At 44.7% G+C, this 26,904-nt stretch overlaps 3 protein-coding genes and 1 long non-coding RNA gene across 4 annotated transcripts; 3 read left to right on the top strand and 1 right to left on the bottom strand.

The window, feature by feature from the left end:
- The first annotated feature begins 8,701 nt into the window (after positions 1-8,701).
- On the top strand, positions 8,702-11,294 carry LOC133904738 (uncharacterized). The gene is made up of 5 exons (XM_062346253.1): positions 8,702-9,094; positions 9,612-9,757; positions 9,840-10,116; positions 10,353-10,625; positions 10,706-11,294. The coding sequence occupies exons 1-5, from the start codon at positions 8,780-8,782 to the stop codon at positions 11,183-11,185; spliced, it is 1,491 nt and encodes a 496-aa protein (XP_062202237.1). The 5' UTR covers positions 8,702-8,779; the 3' UTR covers positions 11,186-11,294.
- Positions 11,295-17,203: 5,909 nt separating this feature from the next.
- LOC133904889 (protein RTF1 homolog) lies at positions 17,204-19,705 on the bottom strand. Its single transcript, XM_062346528.1, has 2 exons — positions 19,545-19,705; positions 17,204-19,402 (listed from the first exon to the last, which is right to left on the bottom strand). Exon 2 carries the CDS (start codon positions 19,376-19,378, stop codon positions 17,396-17,398), a length of 1,983 nt encoding a protein of 660 aa, XP_062202512.1. The 5' UTR covers positions 19,379-19,402; positions 19,545-19,705; the 3' UTR covers positions 17,204-17,395.
- Positions 19,706-22,468: 2,763 nt separating this feature from the next.
- On the top strand, positions 22,469-25,491 carry LOC133905033 (acyl carrier protein 1, chloroplastic-like). The gene is made up of 4 exons (XM_062346724.1): positions 22,469-22,721; positions 24,367-24,477; positions 24,867-24,989; positions 25,066-25,491. The coding sequence occupies exons 1-4, from the start codon at positions 22,650-22,652 to the stop codon at positions 25,192-25,194; spliced, it is 435 nt and encodes a 144-aa protein (XP_062202708.1). The 5' UTR covers positions 22,469-22,649; the 3' UTR covers positions 25,195-25,491.
- LOC133905035 (uncharacterized) lies at positions 22,728-24,095 on the top strand. The gene is made up of 2 exons (XR_009907547.1): positions 22,728-22,875; positions 22,956-24,095. It is a non-coding gene; the product is annotated as an uncharacterized LOC133905035 (long non-coding RNA).
- Positions 25,492-26,904: the final 1,413 nt, after the last annotated feature.

Raw genomic sequence — 26,904 nt, 5'->3', positions numbered from 1 at the left:
GAAACTTATCAATTTTTGCGGTATTTCTTATTGATGTAATCAAGTTATCAAGAACCTACATTCCTACCGCAAGAATAGACCTTTAGACAGCCATGCTCTAGATGAACAAGGACCTTCTTCAAGCAGACATGCCAAAGATGAAGGTCAGGGTTAGAAAAACCGGTCAAGCAGCCAGTTACCGGATTTACGGTAGGTATCGATAGCAGCAGATACATGTTGTTTGGATTATTTGATTAATTTAACGAATACCATTTTTACATTCAAGAATAGCTCAAAGAAGATTTTGTTTCCTGTATGAAAATTCTAAGGTCTGATTGGTTACCCGTATAAGAGCAACTTGACTCGACGAATGCGTATAATCTTAAGGAAAAACATGTTTGTTTACCTACATCCACTATTCTAGCCTGACTCGACAGATGCAAATGTACATCCACAGCCTGATCAATCATGCAGGTGAACCCGTATGAACAAGCAATCAATCACAATCACAACTCTTGCATGCGCTCATGCGACCTCGGATTCAGTCAACTAAACAGAAACTCAGCTCAGCCTATCTAAACAGATACAATCAACCAAACACTATTCCTTTCAACAAATATAACTTCACTCAACATGCTTCTCCTTAGCCTGTATGTACGGTACATACGGACAAGATTTATATGGACAACTAATTACACCCCTAGAGAATGAAGAAATTTGAGAGAGATCCGGTTTTTCTAGCTTCGGTGCACCGTGCAGTTTTCTACCATCAAGGACTGCAAAACATGGCCTAAAAAACTTGCAGGCGCACCACCAGATCAAACACATTAGCGACAAACTTGCCGTGGCTCTCATTCACCAGTAAGGATTTCATTGCCCACAAGCAAGGTAGGCTTAGGGGACGAATCGAACACGAGAGAGCAAACACGAACTCGATTCCGAAAAGATGATGAGACCTATATTGAAAAAGTTCGTCAGGTCACAACCTTTGCGGCCATATTTACAGGTAATTCCATTGTCAGTGCTAGAACTAGAGCTGTTAGATTGTACCAAGAGTCAACCAACCTGCGCGAAAACAGATAAAACAAGGTTAAGAGCCTTAATGTGCAAGAGGGTATTGTCTTCACCTTAAATTCCAGAGATTTGACTTACCAAAATGACCTTGAATCTGGACCGCCCAATCCAAAAACATCCTGACAAGAACCAATTTCATGTGAAAGAGCAAGATAGAGACTGTTCACCGGTGGAGACACGACCACTTGACCAATAAACTACCTGTGAAATCAATCAGCATAGGCTCATTACGTTGAGTGGCGAACTGCGTGCCAAGATTGAAATTCAAGGTGGGTAAAGCCAATGCTGGAACACCTATCAATGGGCTACTCTACTGAGGACTTGGTCACATGAACACGTCCATTAGGTTGCTGCTGCGTCTTCTTGTTGCCTAGATCACAAATAAGTTACTAGTTAGATAATATTACAATACATTCTTTTTATGTCAGAAGGTTTCTATTGATAACGTAAGGTAGTGGTGCAGGAGCCTTTCAGTAAACTAAAGGTTTAGACCTGAAGCCTTGTAAATTACAGGGTAAACCAGACATTTTTGCGGAGCTGAGGACTTAGCTTAGACCAGAACTCAAGTATGAGCTGTAATTTTGTTTTCCTCATAGGGGACCTGTTATTTTGTTGAGGTACAGTTGATAAGCCTAAAATAGTTCCATTGGAACATTCTTTGTCCAACAAATTGCAAATTCTGTTATTTTAAACAACAGAAATAGAAAGTTACGTAAGTGCCCAGCCCTCAGTTACTGCTTGCGATTCTTTTTGACGGGTATAGATGACTAACATGGTAACAGATTTATCATTTAAAAAAGTTTTAAAGAACCGAGTCGTTTACTACAGGAAGGAGAAGATTAAAAGATCATGTTCCAACCTTTGGTTTTCGAATGGGGAATGGCAACTCTGCTGCATCTGGATCGTGAAACTTCATTTTTAACCGTAGATGTTTGTGTATCTGCTCCTTCAGTTTTGTTTTCTTGTGAATGGTTAGGCCCGCTTGCTGACAATTGCTGAGGGATTCCTGAGAACGATTCAGATGTGCTTGCAAGAAGCTGATCCTGATACTGAGAAGCACCATTGGAGAATGCATCATCAGTAAGAGAACATGATAAGATATACTGTGGATGTTCACAGGGTGGCATCAAACCTTGGTTTGAGGAACAAGACTCCTCTGAGAGCCATGCAATGCTGAATTGTCGCATGGAGAAAACCGTGACACCATCAATCCATTCTCCTGTGAGAAGTTCGGAGTTGTGAAGCTGCCCAAATGCTCTGCACATGATTCGCGGTAAAGCTGGCCAAGTTCCAATCGAAGCCGGTAGTTGCCTTGTGAATGATACATTTTTGTTGCAAGAGGAACTGGCGCATCTAATATAAATTAAATGAGAAAATCAAAACACTATCTGATCAGAGGTTACAGTGCAAGGAAAACTGAGTAAGACATTATTCTCAAGTGAAAGCAACATTTGGGAGAACATCCTAATTAGAGTCTCAGGTAGAAAAAGGAGATCATTAAAGGTAAGCCTTTTGGTTACTGCTGCATAGCTATGCAGGGAAGTTTCATTATGTAAACATTTTTCCTTCTCATTTCTCTTGTTGCTTCCATCAAGATAGGGCACCCACCCTTGATTACAACTCATAGCCCCCACCCCCCACCCCTCAAAAAAAATTAATTATCATAGCTCCTACATCTCAATGAATATAGACAGCAACAATCTACTTTCTGATGATTGCAACTCATAAATTGCTTTTGGAAAAAAGAGATACCATAATTCCATGTGTTAATCATGCAGCTGGAGTCCTACCAGAAGAGTAGAGGGACCAAAGTCTGTTGGATATTCATTAATATAGGAGTCTAGATCATTAGAATGATATGGCATTCCACATTTAAATCAAATGCTTGTTGCTTAGCTTTGGTCCAAGAAAGAAGAGTCCATTATTCCATAACATGGCTACTTGTCTGTGCATGACAAAACATAAGCAGAGGATAATCTGCAGTCTCACAATCTCTGGGAGGAAGCAAGCATACTGACAATTGAGAAGCAATTCATACCTCTAAGGCAACTTTCAGGTGCATTGATAGTAGCTGCATTATCAACAGAAGTTTTCATCCCTGCAAAACAAAGCAGCATGTAAATAAACCCTACCATAACAAAACAAACCTAATGGTAATTTGGTTCCTGCAGAAATCAAAATATACTGTTATCAACTGAAACACCCAATTCTGTCAGAGAATAGCCAGACTATATTGTTTCAATAAAAACATATCCAAGAGTCAATGCATTGGTTTCCTATGTATTATCCCTGCTCGCATATAATAGACTCCAATTATTATATGCAAATGAAAATGGGCCCACAAACTTATATCGTTAGAGTAGACGATCACAAGCTAATATGAACACACAAAACTTCTCGGTGGTCATAGTAGCTACACTAACAGTATCATTCAAGCACTAGATATAGAGATCAAATGTTCCTAGAGAAAATTCAGCGAAAACAATAGTAGAATAAAAAAGTCACCAGATTCATAGCAATATGTAGTAACGAAGTAGCACAAACTTTGATCACCTGTGGAATCCATAGGTTGTACTTTACTGACATGCCCATTGTCCAACTCGAAACTATTGGCATCATTCTTGCTTTCATGTTGAGATTTTGCTTTCACTTTTATGTGTATTTTTTGATCTATCAGATGTCAAGGCAGCAAAATTTTCGGAGTTCCACGACATTTAGAGTCCAATTAAGAAAGGAAGCTAAAGATGGAGAATATTCCACATGGAGAACACAAATAGCAGCAGGTAGGTATTAACAGTTAACAAAGAACAAACAGGCTGCCTCATAAACAATAGGATACTTCCATTACTTATCAACTTTATTTTTCTGCCCTTCTTTGGGGGCTTCGTAGGACCGGCATGATCTACAACCTTTGAATCATTTGTGTTTAACTTGCCTGAACTACATCGCTCTGCACAAATGAAAACAATGCTTCAATGAAAAACCAAAAAAAAAAAAACTGAATACTTCTGATGATAAATATACTGATACCATTTATCATCGAAGTTTCTGAAGGTTGGCTACACATTCTAGGACGATATTCATATTACACTCTGGGTAGTAATAAAACAAGTAACACAAATATAGGTTTGTATTAAAAAATAAAATCAAATTAAGGGATTTGACTACAATCCCATGTTGATTAAGATTATTGACCAGTTCTGCAATTGATGCTTTGGATGGCAATGCCACCAGCTTTTCTAAGCAAGTGTATCAAATAGTAAGCAATTTATTGATGTTCTAAGAAGAGCAAGATACACCAGTCATTGATTAAGTTAAATTATGTAAATAGTAACAAATTGGGGCTTTTTGCATGTATAAATTGCAAAATATGTAGTTTATGTGTTAACAAGTTTGGATTCATGCTAAATTAGTTTGAATTTGTGGATTAATGTTCACAGCCTTGTTCCCAGCAAGATCAGCGACGAAATACAAAAACATGACCAGATTGAACTGAAGTGGTTAAACGTAAAACATGAACAGATTTAACTTAAGTAGTTAAACCTAAATAATGTTTAAAGCAAAAATGTTGAATAGCACCTGCATGAACTGCATATTGGCTAGCCTTGACTGGCTTCTTGCAAGTATTACAGCAGACCTTCAAGAATAGATAAGTTTTTGATCCAGTGGATCAGCCATAGGCGAAAAAGGGAAATCATACAAGTAAATTCATCAAAGTTACCAGGTCCAATGGATCGGCCATTGGTTTTGATCCAAATATATGCATATCTGCACGAAGTTATTGAATAAGTTAAAACGCTAAGTTGTGACATCAACAGATAAGTTTTACAAATGAACTACAATAATCTGATCTAATAGAACCATGTGTCACAAACACAAAGTAAAACATAACATAGTATACATAGCAGGAAAGTGCAAGATGCCAAGAAACAAGTTCAAAGAAAAAGTGAAATCACAATCTAACAAATAAACACATACGAGGCAGAGCTGGTGGCATTAAAAAAGTCTACTTGTGCCACCTGTTAAAAACAACCCAAAGTTGTAGAGAAAGTAACTGAAATCTATCGGTTCAGCAAGGGGAACTTACCATTTTCATCCAGTAAATTTGATTCGTGTGCATCAAAAAGTTGCTTTTGTAGGACCTGTGCAGCTGTCATCTCATGGATCACGTCATCTGCCAAAAGTGACAGAGATTATTTTCATTCTCAAATACCCAGCACACATGGATTGCATCATTTCAGTACCAAAGTCCTTTTGTTTATTCTCTCGAGAGAGACAAAAAAGAAATCAAGGTATAAAAGATGGATAACAATCAAATGATCAATCATAACTTAGTTGCACACATGACAAAAACCACGACATTTTTTCTTTGCATGCATATGGTGAAATATCTGAAGGTTATTATACTACCACTAAACATAGATAATGCACACATAATAGTTATACAAGTTTTAAGAGTTGGTCAATAAGGAAATTGATATTGCACTATCAAAGCCACATTGTCGAAATTTTGCAAAAATAAACCGATAATCCTGAACTGAGTAAAAAACTTATTGACCTACAAAATGCCTTTTCTGCTCCAGAACATAAAATAAGCATGATTGAAGCAAGTGCATCCCTGCATCGAGCCATCAATTCAAACATAATGAAGTCCAGTAACAAATTAAACTGTCCTTACACTCCATAGAAGATTTTACATATGAATACCGTTGTTTTCATTTTCAAAGGTCTCTTGTATTAGTGACTTTTTTCTACAGTTTGAGAGATTCCCCCTTTTCTTTGGAAGGAACTAGGCAAGTTGAAATTATTTGGGATCTATCCAAGTTGCAAATACGAAAAAATTATAGAAGTTGCACAAAATTCTGGTAAAATAAAGACAAGGTGCAAAAAATCATTCTATCTGAATTAATCATGAATATAATTTTGTTAATGGATTAATAGACTGCACAAATCTAATCAAATCAAGCGAGAACATAGGAACTGCACATTGCATAGATACTAAATAGAACTTCACTGTAGAATGGATTTACCCAACCTCAACTGCAATATAAATAGCTCTTTGTTTTACTCTAGACTCAGGTTTCAAAGCCTCTCTATCGAAGTATTGTGAATGAAGTCGACAAGCTAAATGAAAAGTCAAAATAAGCTAAAATATTAAATTTACTTTACCTGGTGCTGTGTGATTTTCCGTCATTACAAGCTTCAGCACTGAAGCCATTTTAAAATTTCCCGGCATGCAAACCATTTTGGAAAAGCAGCCTACAATGCAGCCACATGTGTTACATGCCAGAAGTAATATATCATTCAAACATCTGAAGTAGTTGGAACTAAGTGATATAGCAGAGCACATTATCAAGCATAATTGTTATCACATAATAAAAATGAAAATGGTGACCACCAAACTACTTTCGAAAGGTGCAATTGCAGGAATATCAACAGAAATCACCATCCATATGGTCTTATTATTACAACCAAGTCAACTGCATCTCTTTTTTTGGTCCTTTATTGAGAGGACCCTCTCATTTTGACTGCTGAAAGCAAATACCTCTAAACCAAAACTAATAGAACCTTATGTTCTGCGGAAAGAAAGATAGCTTTTGAATTTTTTCACACGGTCTAATGATACCATATAAAGGGAATCACTAAAGAACAGCCTGCACGAACATCATTATCTATGCCCATTAAGGTTTAAATGGTTCCTGATAATACCCTACTGTGAGGTTTTGGGGACACCATACAGCAATATTGTTTGCTATCATTCATCAGCAGCAACCATCCACACAAACAAGCAATTCATGCAGCTGCAACACTTATTACATGTTAATGGCAGAATAAGGATCAGAGGTTACCCTGCTTGCTTACCTCATCCAAACAATTATAAAGATAATAAGATGTTAATATTAGCTGCAGGTTGAAGAAAGTTAATAGATTATGTGATACAAGTCCTACTCACCTAGTCACCTGCTCAAGTTTCTTAATTGCATATTAGCCATCTATATAAAAAAGTAGGCTTAACTTGGGTATATTGTTCCCTGGCCTAGCTTCACCCTATCTATCCTATTGTGTTTAGCTTTCTGTGTTTGCAAATCCCTCCATAGTGGCCATAGCACCATGTAAGAATAACTCTGTTGCACAAGTCTTGCATTTTCTCTGAGGCTAAAATACAGTGGATCAGTAACACATGAACTGAACCATGAAAGAAGGTTTTTAACTAGAGAGGTTTGAACTTTAAAATGCAAGGAAATACAAAACCGTACATTTGCCAATAAAGAGCGTTCATTTGGTAATTTCAGGAATTTCAGTAAGGCAACTGGTACAGAATGAGATATTTTTAAAGCATTAGTTTCACTTTCACATGCTTCTATGTTCACTTAAAAACTACAAACCAACTGATATGCGCAAAAAATGGGATCAATATTAGATCCAATACCTACAATTTGAATATGCACACAAATTGCAAAATTAAAATATTCCCTCCAAATTTTAAATGTAATTCTAAGCTCAAAACTTAAATAACAAGCATAACCGCACACCTATGTTACATTTCGACACTCCATAACCCTGTAGTACCTCAATAACATCACAATGCAGCCGGTCCCAAAGAAACACCTGTGTGCTGGGCCCACTTGTCAGCCAGTGTTTGTAAATGTTTAATTTGCATGCATGTGCTAAGGCCCTCGGTCTCTTCACACCTTTTGAAATTCATGCCAAGAATGTGAAACCCCCAAAATCCCTAAACAAGTGCTGAAACAATGGTCGTTCCACTACCACATCTACACTCTAGAATTTGACATCACCACAAATTAGACAGCACAAATCTACAATAGCATTGGTACTGCAAGTTGTGATATTACCACTACACTCAGGAGTGTCCCTAAATTCAAATCAAACTACATTTTTAAAGTTTAAAAGAAAACATTACCAACCAGCAATGCACCATCACAAACGCCACCGTCTACCATTAGGCGAAGATACGATATTTCCACTACATGCACAACATTAATGAATTAAGAGATCACATTCACGACCAAAAGGTTTCTAGGATCGTTACAAAAATTCCCCAAGTCAGCGCCTCTCCAGCAGATTCCCACCAGCCCAAAAATTTAGATCGAACAACGACAGATATCAACGAAATAACCGAGTAAAAAACCACAAAAACCACAGGAAAATTATCTTTACAAGTGTCTCACCTGGAGCAACCGAATTCCTGGAGGACGCGGTTCCCTCAAAAACTCGCCAGAAAAAAAATCTGGACAAATCAATCCGTTCCGCGCCTCCGCCGCCTCCGCCGGCGGCGCCTCCTCCCCCTCGCCCCACGTCACATGCCAAATTCCGCGGGGAGGGGAGAGGGGGCCCGGACGGAGGACACCGACACCGGCGGGACGCGGGCTTCCAAACGGAGCAGGGAGCGGAAATCAACGGCGTGTGGCCGCGGCGGAGCCCCGGCGATCGCCGGCGGCGAGGGGGATGCGGCGATCGGCGTGGGGCGGAGGCGAGGCGAAGCGAAGCGAAGCGAGCGCCAAGCGTTGCCGATTTGGGGGAGCCCAGGTGCCGGTCGGTTCTTGTAGCGAGCGAACCGACCGGGTCGGAACCCGCTTCCCGGTCCGACCCAACCCGCTTGGCCCGCCGCTGAACCAGCGCGCGACATCGCAGCTTCGGAGGCAGCAGCGAGGAGAGGGAAGGGGAGGGGAGGAAAGGCGAGGCCTTTCCAGCGGCGGCGGCGGCGATGGCTGGGGCGGAGAGTGGGCCGAGGAGGAGCCGTGTGGCGTTCGTGCTGGTGGACGGGATCGGGGACGTGACCTTGCCGTCACTGGGTGGGCGCACGCCGCTAGAGGCGGCGGCGGCGCCGCGGCTGGACGCGGTGGCGGCGGCCGGGGTGGTGGGGCTCATGGACCCCGTGGAGCCAGGGCTCGCCTGCGGAAGCGACACCGCGCACCTCTCCCTCCTGGGGTACGACCCGCGCGTGTACTACCGCGGCCGCGGCGCGTTCGAGTCCATGGGCGCCGGGCTCGCCATGGCACCCGGCGACATCGCCTTCAAGGTCCCCCTCCGTTCTTGGAGCACTAAATTGCAGCTGAAGGAGCTTGATTTGTTCAGATTCTTTCTCTTCTAAAGTAATTAGTGATAGTGGGCTCTTGCTCTGGCGTTTTCTAATCCTGATTCCTTCTGCAATGTCACTTGTATAGCCTGTTGTAATTGTTCAGGTCATAGAGTGTTCTTCGTCTTGCAGAGTTAAATTGGAGCTGAGTTTTGATAGATCTTAGGCTGTAATTCTAGTTAGTTAGCGATCATTCAAGAGTGCTCATGCAATAACTGATTTTGTAGTTCTACTTAGTTAGCAATTGATTGGATCATTGAGTAGCACTTTTCATCTTATAGTGTGGAAAGAGGTTTCCCGTCAAAAAATATAGTGTGGAAAAAAGCATGTTTCATCCTATGTTTTTTTTCTTCCTTTTTTCTTGGGGGGAGAATGTCATATGTTTTCTTATGTAGCAGTGTATCAACTGATGAATGTATTGTTTTCCCGTCATTGAATTGTCTGCACAATTCGCATGCAGTCAAACTTTGCTACATTGGATGAGAGCACAGGAGTTGTTGTCAGCAGAAGGGCGGATCGGCATTTTGAGGAGGAAGGTCCTATCCTCTGCGCTGCATTGGATGGGATGAAGCTTCCTTCCTTTCCTGAATACGAAGTGAGAGTCAGGTGCAGTGCTTATTCCTCATTAGCATTTGAGCGTGTGTGTTGTTTAGTTATTAGTATTCTAATTTGCCCCCCTTCTCTGCAGGTATGCTACTGAGCACAGATGTGGTGTGGTTGTCAAAGGACCAAGGCTTAGTGGGAACATTTCTGGAACCGATCCATTGAAGGACAACCGCTTGCATCTGAAGGCTGAACCATTAGATGACTCAGAAGAAGCTAAAAACACTGCAGCTGTGGTCAACGAGCTTTCTAAGGAGATCACACGCATACTGGTTTCTCACCCCATCAATGTGAAGCGTGCAGCTGAGGGAAAGAACATTGCAAATGTTGTGCTGTTGCGAGGCTGTGGTATCCGGATTGAGGTTAGTGTAAAGGACCTAATATTAGTCCCATCTGGAAATAACTCATTTTTGCAACTCAGGAGTAGCAATATGACAGAGATTTTAGATAGACTTTTGTAGTGCACTGTTTATTGGCATTCTGTGGACTTCACATGTTTTTGCCCAAGATTTTCCTTAACATTTGCCATGTTTTTGCCCTTCTGGAACTTGATACTTCTGCTTTTCCTTTCTAATGAAGGTTCATGTGGCTATATTAGGTACCTGCCTTTGAAACCAAGCATGGACTTGCACCATGCATGGTGGCTCCTACTAAGATCATAGCTGGCCTGGGGTTGTCATTGGGCATTGATATCCTTGAAGCACCTGGAGCAACTGGAGATTATCGTACTCTCTTAACTTCTAAAGCTAAAGCTATAGCCAAGGCACTCTCTGCTCCTATGGATACACCACCTCGCGTTTTTGTGCCTGGAGAGGATGAATATAAAGCTGGAAGAGAACATGGATATGACTTTGGGTTCTTGCACATAAAGGTAAAAATGCACATTTCAAGCTCTTTCATACTAATATTGACTCTCTGATTCTGATAGCTCCTCTCATAATGGCACTGCAGGCCATTGATGATGCTGGTCATGATAAGGCTGTCAATTTAAAGGTGCGGGGTCTAGAAGCTGTTGATCGGGCTATTGGTCAGCTTGCAAGGCTCCTATGGGAAGCTGAAAAGGCCGGACACTACCAGTACTTTCTTTGTGTCACTGGAGACCATTCTACTCCTGTTGAGTATGGTGACCATAGCTTCGAACCAGTCCCATTTGCAATATGCCGACTGAGAGATTATGTGGGAGCCATTGGGGAGGATGATGTGATGAACACCCCTCTTGATGATTTCCCGCTCCCTTCAGTGAAATCCGAAGAAGATTTAGCGGAGAATATAGGATTAACCGAGCGCAAGTCTTATCAGCTTAAAGCTTTTAATGGTGATTCTGTGTGTGAATTCAATGAGATCGCTGCTGCAAGGGGCTGCCTTGGACGATTCCCTGGAAGTGAGATGATGAGCATCATCAAGAAGTTTATCAAAGCGAAGAATGACTAATGCTGGTTCAAGTGCTAACCTTTTGCTTAGCTTCCATTGCTCTGTAATAAACTAATAATGACAAACGGAACATCGTAAAACCATCTTAATCTGAGATGAATTAAGCCTACCATGGTTCCTTAATCTTGCATGAAAAAACATATAATGATCTGATCTGTTTGGGTGTGTTCGGTTGCCTGAATTTGCCCCCAATCTATTTTGGTAAATGCGTATAATCTTAAAAAAATATCTGTTTGATTGTTTGTATTCACTGTTATAGCATAGCTTAGCGGGTGTAAATATATGGTATCATCCTATCCTAGTCCGAGAGTGAAACTCAATTCGAGCTTCACTTCGTAGCTTGGTCTAGTGGATGCAGGCTTTTATATCTGTTCATACAGGCATGTTCACTTATCAGTGTTATAAAATCATTTTTATACGAGTAAACAATTATAATATTAACTCTTACATCCGTTCATACGGTTTCAGATTCGATTAATCAAACAGAAATTCAGCTCAACCAGTTTAACCAGATACGACCAATTAAACATTCTTGTTTCAACAAATTAGTCAGCTCAGTTTGCTTCCCCTCAGTCTACATATACAGTCTATGCAGGTAACTAATCACACCCCTTGTGTACATTGGGTATGTTTGGTGGCCCGAATTTGCCCCAGCCTAGCTCGATGGATGCGTATAATGTTAAGGAAAAGCACGTTTGATTGTCTGCATCAATTGTTTCAACTTGACTCAGCGGATGCAAATATACGCATTTAGCCTGGTCCAGGAGTGAAGCTCGACTTGAGCTTGACTCCACAGCCTGGAATGACTGATGTAGCTTCCTACATTCGCTTATTCATGCGAGATCATTGTCAGTGTCATAAAATCATCTTCACATGAGCAACTAATTACAATCTTAACTCTTGCAACCGCTCATATAACCTCATATTCGGTCAACCAAATAGAAGTTCAATTCAGCATTTCTAGACAAATACAATCAAACAAATCCTCTTCTTTTTAATAAATATAACTCCGCTCAATCAGACTATACGATACAGCTCCAGAAAACCTCATCAAAAAACCAAACACATGAATCGGTACCCAATGCTCTATCAAATCCCTAAATTTATCCCCCTCTCTCTCTCCTTCCTCTCTCTTCCTCTCTCCTCCATTCCCTCCCCGTGACCCGCCTGCCGCACCGCGCCTGCCGTCCCGTCGCCGCGCGCCGCGCCGGCAGACCTCGCGCCCCGCGCCTCGCCTCGTGCCCCGTGCAGCCGCCTCGCGCCTTGCGCCGCGCAGCCCTCGTTCCGCGCGCCCGCTCCGTCGCCGGGCTATATAAGAAGGTGAATAGTGCCTTCTTCCCCCCACCTCACTCCCACTCTCTCTCTCCCCGAGCCCCCCCTCCGCACCTCGCCGCCTCACTCCGAGCGCGTCGCCGCCGGTGAGCATCCCCCCGGCCCCCTTTCTCTCTCTCGCTCTCCCTCCTTTCCCTTCCCTGTAGACATACCTGGGCCACCTTCCCGTCACCGGCGCCGCCGCTCTCCGTCGCTTGGCCGCCGCCGCTTCTCCGCGCCGGGCCGAAGCCTTTTCCTCGGCCCGCCGCCGCCCTCCGGCCGGCAAAACCCGCCGCAGCCCTCCAGCCGGCAAGGCCTGCCGCCGCCCACCGCCCGTCGCCCCTTCTCTCCCTCCCTCTCGCGCTCTCCGCAGTCGAGCCGCCGATCTCCTCTCCTCTCTCTATTTTTATCCCCCAAGCCGAGCCGAGCCATAGAAGCCGAGCTGAGCCGAGCCGTGGAAACCAAGCCGCTGAGCCCACTGACAAAAACGAGCCGAGCCTGAGCCGCGAGCCGAGCCATGAGCCCGAGCCGACTCAACAGAATATTCCGGGAATATTCTCCCCTTTTCTTTTTTCTGAATTTCTCTCTCGGCAAAACTTTCGAAGCCCGTTTCTTCTTCGTCCTAACTCCGTTTTCATCGATTCTTCCACCGATATTCATCTAAATTCAAGGTCTACCCAATCATGTCAATTTCATAATTTTTGTAAATTGTTTAGTCCTTGTTTTAATCGTTTGATTGATTGTGTGCTTTTGTCGTTGTTGCGATTATTAGAGGAAGGAGCATTCGAGGAAGACCCCGAGGACCCGGAGTTTGAAGAAGGAGCATACGAGGATTTCAACGAAGGCAAGTCCTACAACCATTGATCATGTTGATCCTATGTTTTTAGATACAACCCGTAGAGCCATTGTTTCAAACAATAGGAGTATGCATGATTAGATTAATAGTTGTGATTTTTAAGAAATGCTAGAATAGTTATGACCCAGCTTGTTTATCCCATGCCTTGTCATTATTATTTTTATTCCGTTGAAACCCTAGAAGATTCCCAACATCAACTATAATGATTGCTTGGAAGAATGCTTGTTTACTAGTATGCTTAGGATTGCTTTGCTCAAAAGAAAGAACTAGATTATTTACATGTGATAATCATACTTTACAATGTGGAGTGATGTGTGCTATGTGCGTGTGCGTGTAAAACTTGTGTTCTTGAGAAAACTCTAGAGTAGTATTGACGAGGGTGAGTAAGGTGCCCCACAAAGGTGGGAACTACCTTGGAGCAAGATTCGCCTTTGAGGTGTTTTTACTGGGAGACTCTTGCCTCGATCATATAAGGATCAGTTCGCTGTGACATCTCACCTAGTATCCACTCGTACAACCACATGGCTTGTATGGGCAGGACTTGACCTAACCCCTCTGACTTAGTGCGGTACCCACCCGGAGGCCGGTAGTGGCAATGGGGACCAGGAGAAGACTTGGGTAGTGTGTAGCCCAAGGTCCGGCTGGTGATATTGATTAAGGCTATGTCAAAGCCATGAGATTGCTAAGTGATCCTTCCCGTGAATCTTCTAAGGCCCCTGGTATCTTAGTGCCCCATGGGTGGATATTGTGGCTTCGTTGTGAGGTCATTGCGTCTCGTTATGACAGCTTCACCAGTTGCTAAGGTGGGAGCCTGTACATATCTTGTGGGTAAAGTGTACAACCTCTGCAGAGTGTTAAACCTATCCAGATAGCCATGTTCTCGGTAAAGGACATGCTATGGTTTGATCACAATGATTAGCTTTTTGGTGTGAGTATCTCCTTGGTGTGTGAGTGGGCTGTGTGTCCGTGTTTTCGAAAAGAAGGGTTTTGGCTTTGTGCCCTACGCCTCCTGGACTGTGTGTCCGCTGGCAAATGACTTGTGAAAACTGGCGGGACGGATGTATCTCCCTCAGGCCCGTCAACCCCCATAAGCTCAACTTATGTGTTCTCTTCGGAAATGTTTTTATTAAAGTTAGTCTTTGCAAAATGAACCTTGCATCAATAAAACTAGCTTTCCACAAAACCTAAAAGACTCTATAGCCTTATCCTTGATCTACCCTTAAGCATCTAAAATTTTTCCCCCTTGAGGTAGGACTTGCTGAGTACCTTATTGTCGGTGTATCAGGAACCGGGGATCCCTGAGTCCCGAGGCCAGGCCAGCCGTCCGCCACGTGTCACCATCCTGCGAGGTCCCTCCTGCGGGATGAGGAAAATCTAAGTTCCGGGAGAAGGTGCTTTGGGCCACAGCCTCTGGTCCCCGAGCACCCTATTTCCCCGATGACCCGCAGAGTCCAAGCGCCGGGAAGAAAGTGCTCGGGGGGTGCCCGGTCGCCCCCGAGCACCCTAGTCCCCCGATGATCAGAAGAGCTAAGTTCCGGGAGAGAGCGCTCGGGGGGCTGCGTGCGGCAGCCCCCGAGCGCTCGGTTCCCCGAGGGTTAGCGCAAAAGTGCTCGGGAGAGAGCGCTCGGGGTTGCACGTGGCAGCCCCCGAGCACTCGGTTCCCCGAAGGTTCGTGCGAGAGTGCCCGGGAGAGAGTGCTCGGGGAGGTGAACAGTACCCCCGAGCACTCGGTGCCCCGATGACCCAGAAGGGCTCCCGAGGGGCCCGCCGACGAGGTGTTAACCAGTCAGAGGTCCGAGGCCGCATTTAATGGGCGTGCGCAGCCTGACATCCTGACATCCCCAACTGCTCCCGCCGCAGTGTCAGTCCCTGCCATGCTTTGGCAGAGAGACGTGGGGCCATTAATTGCACGGGTCCCGTCCCGTATCATCCGGTGTATCTCGGGATAACGTTGCCAGGATCAAGACGTTCCGCCTGCCACCCTGCCGTGGCAGAGGAACAAGACAGGGTGGGCACGTCGGGTGCCTCTGTGGCTGCTCGGTGGGCCCTCTCAACGGCGCCCGGCGCCAGGGCGTCCATAGTAACGAGTAACCGGACGCGCGCCGCGTTTTTCCACCGCCCCTGTCACTTCGCCTAGAGGAAATGATGACGCCTTTCTCAGTCGTGGCATTTGGGAACTTGTGCCCCTTCTTTCCCGTTCGGGGTATGTCGTGGCCGGCGAGTGCATAAAAGGATGGGCATACAGAAAGAGGAGGAGATCGAGAAAATCAGACAACATCGGAAAAAGATCGACTCGAGACATCGGAGGAGAGAACCAGCCCAAGCGATCGACCGTGCCACACTTAGACAAAGAACACTGCAAGCAAGCCTGAGCAGAGCTAGAATAAGGAGCCTCAAGCTCTTAGTTAGACAATATATTCTTATAACCAGACATATCCCTGAGGGATCCTCCTCAGGGAAGGTTATTGCATCCATACAGGAGTAGGGTATTATGCCCCCGTGCGGCCCGAACCTGTCTAAACTCCGGTGCATTTACTTCCCTTTGCACTAGGTCGATCATCCCCACCACCGGCCGTTGCATTTATTTCCACGTCCATTTATTTCTCCGACGAGCTTATTCAGGATCATCCCCCGGCCGAATCTCTAAAAAGGGGTCTCTCGGGATCCCTGCGACAGGAGTTAATCCTCCGACACTTATGTACTCACACTTGCTAATTGTGGATCCAAATGATCCAGAGGCTGACTTCGTCGAAAGAAAAGATGAAGATTAGAGAAGTCGGTTTCGTCTGCACTCAAGCTGCTTGTAGGGCTTGGGTCGTTTATATGTGTTTTCGCTGTACTTTAAGGGTTTGTTAATTTATGCCTTCGGGTTTCTGTTGTAATGAACTCTGTGTTGTACCCTATTATCGTAATTATTCGATGTATGTCTGTAATGTCTACTTCTGTTGGAGTTCGTGCGTACCAGCTATTGATCCAGGAACTGATATGAGCTATACGAGGTGACCCCAAAGGAGGGGTCTGACATGCTCGGTCTCTTCCACGGCACATATATGGGAATTTTGATGCAGTGGTTCTTGGATAAGCTTAGCTCTCTTTCGTATGGTTAACTTCACCCTTTTTCTCGATGCTTTTTGTAAGAAGTCCAGCTTATGAAGCTTCTTGAGATGCTTAGGCGTATCATGCAGAATATTTGAAAACATTTTTATGCTGATTTTGAGTTCTTCCGGATCAAATGGTGCGGCAATTATCGCTGTAAAAAGCATCCTTATATGACAGATTTTGTGGGAAGGCAGAAAAAAAATCTGCGCTTTGGATGTGACTAATTAAATGACCAGCCACATTCATCACAAACTATAAGATTATGCATGATTTTTGGTTTTACCGTTCTGCTCATACTTGAAAAAGTGATGCAAACCAATCTGGTGAAGAATTACACAACAGAAATTGTTGCCATTGAACTGCATTTGTTTGAGCTTATGGCATTCAGCAAGATACTAGCATAACTTCAGCATGGACACTCTGAATACCCAATCCCTTCTATCCATGACGTTGAAAGAATGAACCAAGCAAATAGCATTTGCACACATTTGACCTTGTAAAACACGGAAGGAAAAACTGCACAGGATTCAATTGTACAAATTTAAGGAATCAAAGCTGTTGCAACTAGCATATGATCAAAGAACAATGATAAGTTAAACCACGCCTTTTTTATGGCAAGTATACAATATAAAATATTCCTACTCGTCACTACCCAACACCCCCCCCCCCCTCCCCTGTTTTCATCAGAGCAACAACACAATATAACAAACTAATAAGAGAATAACGCACCCCACAGATATAAACATGCAATGTCAGCAAAATGATCAATCACACAGGTATTATTTATGAAAAAAAAAAGGTATAGTCTGTGCGTTCACACATTACTTCTAAGAAAATAAGTCTAAAATGCAGAGGGTCTGGACAATTTTCACAACAATGCAGAAGCACTGCAGACGGGCGGATATATGAATCCATAGAGAGGCCTGCAGAAGTGCAGATATCCTTCAAAGGAGACCACGTCGCCGTTTGTAATCGCTCACGGACAGAGTCAAAGCATGCCTCCTTCCGTCGTTGTCAGGAACCTTGTACCCCATTGTTGCTTCTATCTTCTGCTTCCTCGCCATGTAGCCATCAAACAGACCCTTGGGTCCACCGTATTCGTTGAGAACAGACAATGATATAGGGAGTTCAAATGTATGCATCACATTCAATTCTGTTCCCAGATCTACAGGTGCATTGGTATCGACTAGCTTCCCGGCATCAGCAGCTGCAACTTGAGCTGCTGCTGTGGCCGCCGTACCAGCTTGCACCCTGTTCTTCACATCTTCATTGCCAGACACAGAATTATTACCACCGGACTCGTTGGCAACTTCTTCAGTGTTATCTCCTGCTGGCTTTGCAGCATAATAATTTCTTGATCTTGTCCACCTCCTTGAGAAAGGGTCATAACCAGCCTCTCCAGCCTTCAGACTTGTATTAACAGGTTTCATTTCCGATGCATTTTTGAAATTATCAGCACGGTTCTTCCGGTTCATCGCCTCCAACCTGGCAGCCTTCTCATTGTTTGACATTGGCTGCGACATCTCCTGCAGCTGACTCAGCTTTGCACGGATCCTTTCTGCTTGAGCTTCATCCCTCCGGCTCAGGGCCATATCCAATTCACTCCTCAACCGATCCTTTTCAGCAGCAACATTGATAGGACGTCTCACAGCTGATTTCTTCTCTCGCAGCATCCGCTTTACAGTAGCTGCTGAATACACAAAGGTGTAGGCCTTCTGAATGGCTTCTTTCTTCTCCAGCACTTCCTGCCGAGACGGTATGCGCACACCATTCTTCTCAGCCTCTTGCAGCCACTCCTTGAACTCTTCTTCCAGTGGTGGGGAGTCGGATACCTGAGTCATCTGCCACCGAGCAGCATTAGCCTCACTATCCCACACAACATTGAGATACTTGCACGTGGTGTAGCTCTCCAGCTTGTACTGCCGATCAGGGTCGCTAGCATCCACGTTCCGCACTATGCACAGCCTGTATTTCGGGACCCCAGACTTTGTCTTGCCAATCCCAAGCCGCACAAAGCACCCAGATATGAGCTCCTCAAAGAAGGGCTCCATGAACCATTTCACAAGCTTTGACCTCCTGAGGGTTATACTCTTCACATCATCAAACTTCAGCGGGTCAAGCCTACTTGGCGACTCATCAAACTCATCATCCCTGCTATCATCAGCAATCCTCCCATGGTCATTCATCCTCCCCCTGTTATCGCCATCGTTGCTTCCGTCGCTAGGGGGGCTTCCAGCCCTGCGCCTAGTCGGCGAGCCGCTCTGCGGGAGCAGATCCTTGAACCTGTTGCGGTATGCCTCTGGATCCTGCTTGCTCATCCGCTTGGCCCTCAGCTCATCCAGGGCGCTCTTCGTGGCAGACCCTCTGTCCGTCCTGGTCGACGACCGCATCCGGCTCGGAGGCGGGGGAGGGCTGCTGTCCTTCCGCGCCGACGCCTTCTCTGTCTTGGATGAAGACGACGCCCTTGCCAGCTGCTTGAGCTTGTAGTCGTCGATCCGAGTGCTCCGCTCCGCCAGGATCATTTCCCTGTCGAGCTCCGACATCTTCTCCAGCTGCTCCTTGTCATCCTCGTCCTTGTACAGGTCGCTCCCGACCGACGGCGCACTGTCGGAGTCGTCGCCGTCGCTCCGCCTCCCATCGTCGTTGTCGTCGTCATCATCATCCTCCCGCCACACGCCGCCCCGCTTGCCCTTCTCCGGCTGGTGCCTCTTCTTGAGCGGCACCTGCAACCCCGACGGCGGCTTCTTCTTCCGCGAGTAGGTCGGCGCGGCGTCCGAGGAGTCGTCGTCATCGGAGCCGCTCCCGCCGGAGTACGACGAACCCCGCCGCCCCCGCTGCTGCTGCTGCCACCGCGGGTTACTCGACCGGGACTGGTTCTTCCCCGTCCGCCCGGCGGCCTGCAGAAGCAGATCGTCCAGGTTCGACATGGCGAAGACTGCTCTTCAAGACCCCTAAGCAAACAACAACCGCGTCAAGAAACCTATTTTCGCAGTGTCCTGATCGATCAGGAAGTCAAGAAACGCCGGTCCGTCACGGATCTGGGGAGAACAACCAGTCCGAAACAACGGAGAGCAGGAAGAAGAGGATACGCACCTGCAGAATTCGGTTGGCGCAGGAGAGGATGACGGCTGAGCGCTGGTGATCGACGGGCACCGGCGGCGGAGGCGATTGGTCGGGAGGCGCCGGTGGAGGAGTGTGCGCCGGCCCTAACCGGATCAAGTGTAGGAAGAAGAAGAGGAGATAGAGGTGGGCCGTAAGGCTGCAATGCTGGGCCGGACAAAAGGCCATTTGAATCCGAGCCCATCTTGCACCATAGGGAAATTCATTTGTTCCCAGAAAATCTTCTCAAAAAATTGTTTCCTAAGAATCCCCATTTCACTAGAAAAATCACCAAAAGAATCAGTACAAATCAGATCAGTGATGCCTATGGTGAGGGCAAAGGGGAACTCCTATAGAGCGGCTAAGTCGCGGTCGATTCCTAATTCCTTTTTCTCCTCTCTGAGAACAATCAGAACAATTTCGAACTCGATTCGAAAAGGTTGCAACCAATTTGGGAAATTTTCATATGGATTTGAAAAAGTTTCAACTCAATCAAGGATTTCTATCGGGACTCGAATTTTTTTAAGTCAATTCAGGAAATTCCTCTGAAATTTTTAATCTCGGTTAAAGGAAATATTTATCTTGATTTTAAGGATTTCTTCCTCGAGATAAAAAAAAAGTAAAACTGAAAAAAAAATGCTTTAGTACCGTTCTTCTCCGCCACCATCAGCAGGCGTACTCCACATACATAGTGTGGTGCCTCCTCCCTCCGGCTCAAGGCAACGTCTCCTTTGCCCGCAAAGGACAACGGATGGTGCTAGTCGGCGGAACAAAGGAAACAGGAAATAGGAATGAGAGATTAGATAAAAATATGTTCCCTCCGGTGCGGTGGACACGTGGGGAGGTGCGACTTCCTTCAACACAGTGGGCAATGGGAGGCACTCGGTGGATGTTAAAGGAGAAGAGATTGGGAAGGGAAGAGAGGTAAGGGGATATAGCAAATGGGAAAAGGGAATAGAGTGAGAGCAAATAAGGAAAGAGGTAAGGGGATATAGCAAATGGGAAAAGGGAATAGAGTGAGAGCAAATAAGGAAAGGGCACATGATCTGTTGGAATACAGGTCCACTTGTTTTTGGATTGTTGGAAAACAACGGTCGCAACGGGCTCTCATAAATTCATGAGATTTTTTGGGCAAGGGCACCATATGGTCAATGGGTTGATTCACAATGCAGGTGTTATGGTGCAGCGGAGGTTGGAACATGGAAATAGAAGGTCACTTGATGTGGTGGGTTATTTGTTGGGTTGCTAGAGAGGACACGTTTTGATGCGCCTAGAAGTCCGTTTTGCCTCGCTCAACTTGCCTTGAGATCTCAAGGCAAGGAGACACAAAGCAAGGGAACATAAACTATTTTGTTCCCTTGCCTTCCACCCCTTTTTGTCACTTTCTCTTTTCTTCATCCACTAGATCTTTGATGCATGCCTCCCTATCTTCGTCCCTAAACAATGAGGGCCAAGGACGCCACGGGAGCAATGCACTAATGCCATGATGAAGGCGTTATTGTGCAAGTACTAAAGGTTGAAATCTGGAAATAAAATATCGCTTGGTGTGGTGTGCTAGTTGGTTGGGTATTGGTGGCTTATTTAGGGCGTGTACAACGCAGTGATGTGACGGAGCGCTTAAGAGCAGTTATAGGAAAGTGTGCCACGGTGGAGGCCAGAACATGCGATCGCAGGTGCTCGCGGAATGCGTCACTGCTCGATGAGGCGGTCAACGCCTGGAGCTATTCTCACGCGAGTGTTGGCAGCCGGGCACTCGAGAACACGTACGTATCACTTTAACTACTAACTAATGTTCGTTGGGATCCGTTCAACCCAGAGAGCTTTCCTTGCTCTATATATTCTCGTACTAGTGCAGAAAATTGTATTGTGTGCTTGCTTTACTATCCAAATGGATTCTATACCAAACGATGCTTGCACACTCGATTTTGAGGTATGCCCCCGCAGGGTTGCGATAGCGACGGCTGCACGCCGCTGCCCCAGGGACTTCGTGTTCTCCGCGGATGCAGGTGGCATGCTCTGGCGTGAGCTCTTCCTCGCCCAAGATCTTGCTACGCGACCTCCCCTCTGCATGGGCGCGCGAATCGGCGGAGCAGCCGGTGGTCATCGCGGGTGCTTGGAGCTCGGGTTGGAAACTTTGGATAACAGGGGAAGTACTGATGAAGTGAAATGCAGAGACTGAGTAGGTCGGTAAAAAAGTGCTAGAGCCTAGAGTTGGCGTGTACGTTGTGGTAAATGGACGCTTAAATAGGATCTTAATTTTATCTAACTATTTAAGCATCTTCAAAATAGTGGTTTTCATTGTAGGTTTAGGCTCTTATTCAGTTGTAGAATTTTTCTCTCTCTTTAAGAGTCTGTAATAAGAGCCTCTGTATTGTACATGCTCTTAGAATGACATTTGTTCTTTCTTTTTTGACCTTATCTCACCATGTATATACCAAGTACATTCATAAACTTTTGAGGGTGCATGAGCTATACACCATACATTTATACTACATTCGACACTAATTTAAACAATTTGTTCATGTTTTCTGAAAGAGCATGTATAACTGTCTGCATCCATATCATTTACAATCTCATATGTTGTCTCTATTATGTCTTCTAACGTTTATCGGTTACCCTGTACGTTCTATATCATAATTTCTATCATCTTAGATTATCTTCTCATCTGCATATTTGTTACACGTAAATTCCATTACGATTCAATTTCACTTTTCTTCCACGTGTTCTCACAACCCAAGCTACCTGCCGATAAAAAAACGACTCAATTCTCCTCTCCTTTCTCTCTCTCAATTCTCCTCTCTTCTCCTCTCTCTCTCACTCCCTTATGTCACTGAAAATCTTAAATAGCAAGGCTTAAAAACAGTTGAGATATATCTATCGTACAGACGTACAAAACCTCACCGAGCACCGAGTGTCACCAACAACCTAGGCTGCTGCTGATGTTTCGGACGCTTTATCCCAAGCCTATCTATTTATCTGCTCGCCCGCACTAGACTGCCACAGCTGCGTGGTAGCTACCTCACCGCCTCCCATCAAGCTAATCGCTCACCCTGTCACCCACCAGCCTTGCCCACCGCCTCTCACTCGAGCGAGCAGCTCATGGCTCACTCCCTCGCCGCCGCTTCCGCCTCCTTCTCGCCGCTCGCCGCCCGGCGGCGGCCCTCCAGCCAGGTGCTCACTTCTTGTCTTCGTACGTAGCTTGCCCTGTGACTGTTTCTTGATGTGAGGAGAGAGCTTCGTTACAGATTCGTGGCTCTTGGATTTGTGATCCATGAGGTTCTTGGGTGGTTTGGTTTGGTTGGATGGATGGATGCCTTGGTTACTGGTGAGGCTTTGGGATGCTTTCTTGCCTTCTTGGGTTTGATTCGGTGGCTTGGTTTGATTATATTTTACTTCACTGAACAGCATAAGGATTTCTTGGTGATATTTCTTCTCCGCGTGATAGAGGGGATCTTGTTTCTGTGGCTTACGTAATCTCTTCTGAGAAATCTGCCTAAGATTAGTACTTACTGAGCACAGAATGACTTGGATCAGTGCATAGAGTTTTATATGTTCAGGTGAAGAAGGCATACAGTTACTTTGAGCTGCTACCAGTATAATTTGACTTGCCTTTGAATTGGTGTGAAAACTTTGAATTATACTAGTAATTTATGAGGTAAAATTGACGTTAGATTACTGGGAGAACTTGCAAATGTTGATATTATGAGGAAACACTGAGAGTCTGTTGTCATCTGTCATGATGAACAGATGTTGGCAATTTTGCATATTTTAATGCAAATTGCAAAAATTCCAAAGTTGTTATAATTAAAGGAAATCGGTGGCATTGCACTGGATCGGATGGTTCATATAGCTTATTTAAAGCAATGCTTAAGTACCTTAATCAATGTAGTCCGGTCCAGAAGAAAACAGAAAAGCTCTAGGGGTCACCCAAGCACAACAAATGACAGCACATGATTCAGATCTCGCTGAAGTCAAGGAGCATTTCTTTACCAATGCTTTGCTTCTCCACATCAATGTCATGTGTTAAGCGAATAGAAAATGCCAACTTTCTTGTTACAAGTGTACACTGCCATGTGCTTCTTGCCTGACCTGGAGTCTCCAGCATCATTGGATTCCAAATGTGTACTTGGGTCACACACTTGATTTGGTATCAGGTCTGGTTTGAAAAGCTCCGTTGATATATTAGTTGCATGTTTATCCTTGTGTATTGCACTGATTTCTTGGTTTAGGTATTTCAAATCGCTGCAACATATCAATTCTTGAAAATTTTCCAGTGCTGGTTGCTGGCCAGGAAGCAAGGCAATTGGTTAATTATTTTTTTCTACATCTTATCAGAAAAATTTTAGATCTTGTACGGGGTGGCACAAATAAATGTAAACAAACCTACTATTTGAATTCCCAAACCAGCAGCCTGCTGGCTCTAAAGTCCCAAGTCCCAGTTACTACTAGAATTTGGCTTTCATGTGAACATACTTGATAGACTTAGCGAACTCCTATCATGCTGTTTATATTTGAGCTCTGTTAGCTTCACTATATCGTTTTTTTTTTAAAAAAAAAACTTCACTATGTTGTGTTGAAAATGTACACATTATTAGTATTTATTTTAGAATGAGTTTCCATGCCATATCTGTTGTTTGATACTTCGATTGAACATCCAGTATGAGCAACTTGAACTCTAATTGAGAAAAGGGGTTTTGCAGTATATGTACTATGGCAATCTTGTTTTGGTGTCATTCATACTCTCATTATAGTACTCTATGTTGTTCAGTGCATTTATACAATCCAGTTATGGGAACAATTTCTTGGCCCATTTCAGGTGACAAATGTAATTTCGAATCAGAGCTTGGTTTCCTTCCAAAGCCAGAGGATGAACTTTGTGTCCATCCGTTCAACGCCAAGTTCTCTTCGGTTTAAGATTTGCTGTTCGGTATGCATTGCTTTATTCTCTGTCTCTAACAATGATTGTTACAGTTCTAAAGAGTCTGTTGCCACGTTTTTGCAATATTCTACCATCGATGAATGAAGAAGCCACCTATTGATAGTAAACTCTTTCTATACTCATCAAGGCTATCTTTAGTCTGAAACATCATACCAGGCATCATAAGTTAAGCAAAATTTACTTGGACAATGGCCTGTGGTTAGTCAAATAATGACGGAAGTATTTAAGTATTTCCTGTAGAAAGTTCAAACTGATTACCTGAGGAGTGCCATCTGATTCTTTAAAGAAATATTGCTTTTTCCTTGGATTCTGAGGTTGTCCACACAGTGCTAGCTGTGTTGATCTGAAGTAACATCATTCATTGGTTTATTGAGCAGGCTAAGAGAGAGACAGTAGACAAGGTTTGTGAGATAGTGAAAAGGCAGCTGGCTCTCCCTGATGAGACTGCTGTCACAGGAGAATCGAAATTCGCTGAACTTGGCGCGGATTCACTGGATACGGTAATGCTTGTCTAATGAACATGACATAATTTCAAACATACGACACCGTTATAACAACACCAATCTTCCCCTGCAGGTCGAGATTGTGATGGGCCTTGAGGAAGAATTCAGCATCACTGTCGACGAAACGAGCGCACAGGACATCGCAACTGTGCAGGATGCAGCAGACCTTATTGAGAAGCTTGTGGTGGAGAAGACTGCATAAGCACCTTAATAATTCGATGGTCCGTTGTAAGTCGACGGATCTGGATATTTGGACCTTGTGATGGACAACTTTGCATCCAATCTCTGTTGTATGTTCAATTATTCATGTTACCCATTCGTTCTTTCTTGATCATTCTAGATAAGATTTTGTATTCATGTTGCTGAGGTTATTACCTTCTCCAGAGGCTACATGAAGCGAATTAAGACCATGTATTCCACTTCCAATTTACATTGTTGTACTATTGTTGTAGAGAGACTGATGAGCTTATGAAGAATTACTGCACTTGTGTCTTTTGGATATCTGAGAAGCCATACAGGTGTTTCATGATAGTCTGAATCAGATGTTGTACTTGTAGATTATGATGCAGATATATTATGAAGGGAGAAGTCCTCGGAGTACACTTAACCACCTAAACTTTGCTTTGGTTTACTTAATCCCCTAGCTTCTTAAAAATGGATCACTCTTCACCTTTGCTTGCTAATGAATTCCGGTTTTGCATACGTGGACGCATGATTGAGCAGCTTTGCTGATTGGGATGTCCACTTGGTCATCCAATGTCGCCAGAGGCACCAAGCGAAGGGAATATCCCGTCCACTCCCACCGAAATAGGGATAAAAAAAAGTTGCGACCCTGGACAGTTTGCAACAAGGAACGTGACGGCGAGCTGCACGCCGCCGGCAGCGGCTGCGGTGGCCTTGTCAAACGCGCACGGTGCACCACGTTTTGCTACTCATCTTGTGGAGCGAATCGCCCTTTCTGAGCACCAATTGCTCGATGATCTCGCGCACTGCGGAGCCTGTCGCCGGTGATGGGGCTTCTCCATCCGGTCTTCATCCACCGCTTGATGGACCAGTGGTCATACGTCTTGCTGATGGCCATGATCACCGAGTCATCCATCAGCTCCAACATGATCGAATGTTACAGCGCTTCTGTGTAGATCACTACTCGATTGATTGATTTGAGGAGCCGCCTTGGATTGTATGCTAAAGCTGAGATTGATTTGTATATATAGTGATCTCGTGTACAGCTCTTATACATGTATTTATACCAAGGCAAGTTGTGCCGCTAATCTATTTTCTCTTAGGCAGTACACCAGGAGTGCCATGAAGCCGCTGATGAGAATGAGGTCGTTGTCGTTCTCGCCGGTGGTCTACAAGCGCTCGAGCAGTCCGGTCTCCAAAAAAGCCACCTCTTTGGAGCAATCCGACCAGCTCGTGATGTCGACACGGTCGAGCATCAGCCTCGCATCCTTACAGGAGAGAGAGGGCCATGGGTGCCTTTGGCTATGCTGGATGCCCAAGGGATCATCCCAGACAGCAAAACTGCTCAGCCCTGTTAGAATTGTAACGTTGTGTACCGAGTCTATCGCTGTGTAGTTGTGTGTGTTGTGTTGAACACGTCTAGCGCGTGAGTGCACGCCATGGGCGTGCGGCCATTTCGGCCTGTATTGTTAGCGTCAACTCTGTAAACCAGCGATATATATATGACTCGATGAGTACCGATGGCTTGCGCGTTTTGGCAAAGCCTCTTCTAGCATACATTCTTTCATGATATCAGAGCTACAATCTAAACTCTAATGTGCCATGTCTACAACGCCACCCTCTGCCAACTCCGGCGCCTCTGCTTCTGGCACCACCACTTCCGGCGGCTCTCAGTCTGCTGTGATGCCGGCATGTCATTCAACCACATGATCCATGTGAAGTTGAATCA

The sequence above is a fragment of the Phragmites australis genome, chromosome 22 (genome assembly GCF_958298935.1).
Source record: "Phragmites australis chromosome 22, lpPhrAust1.1, whole genome shotgun sequence".
NCBI classification, from domain to species: Eukaryota; Viridiplantae; Streptophyta; class Magnoliopsida; order Poales; family Poaceae; genus Phragmites; species Phragmites australis.
Note: the sequence above shows the minus strand (reverse complement) of the source record. Positions and strands in the feature narration are given on the sequence as shown.

Coding starts and splice junctions, on each gene's coding strand:
- LOC133904738 (XM_062346253.1), top strand. CDS start 8,780: ATGGCTGGGGCGGAGAGTGGGCCGAGGAGGAGCCGTGTGGCGTTCGTG. Junction 9,758..9,839: donor GAATACGAAGTGAGAGTCAG/GTGCAGTGCTTA, acceptor CCTTCTCTGCAG/GTATGCTACTGAGCACAGAT. Junction 10,626..10,705: donor TTGGGTTCTTGCACATAAAG/GTAAAAATGCAC, acceptor ATGGCACTGCAG/GCCATTGATGATGCTGGTCA.
- LOC133904889 (XM_062346528.1), bottom strand. CDS start 19,378: ATGTCGAACCTGGACGATCTGCTTCTGCAGGCCGCCGGGCGGACGGGG.
- LOC133905033 (XM_062346724.1), top strand. CDS start 22,650: ATGGCTCACTCCCTCGCCGCCGCTTCCGCCTCCTTCTCGCCGCTCGCC. Junction 22,722..24,366: donor GGCGGCGGCCCTCCAGCCAG/GTGCTCACTTCT, acceptor GGCCCATTTCAG/GTGACAAATGTAATTTCGAA. Junction 24,478..24,866: donor GGTTTAAGATTTGCTGTTCG/GTATGCATTGCT, acceptor TTTATTGAGCAG/GCTAAGAGAGAGACAGTAGA.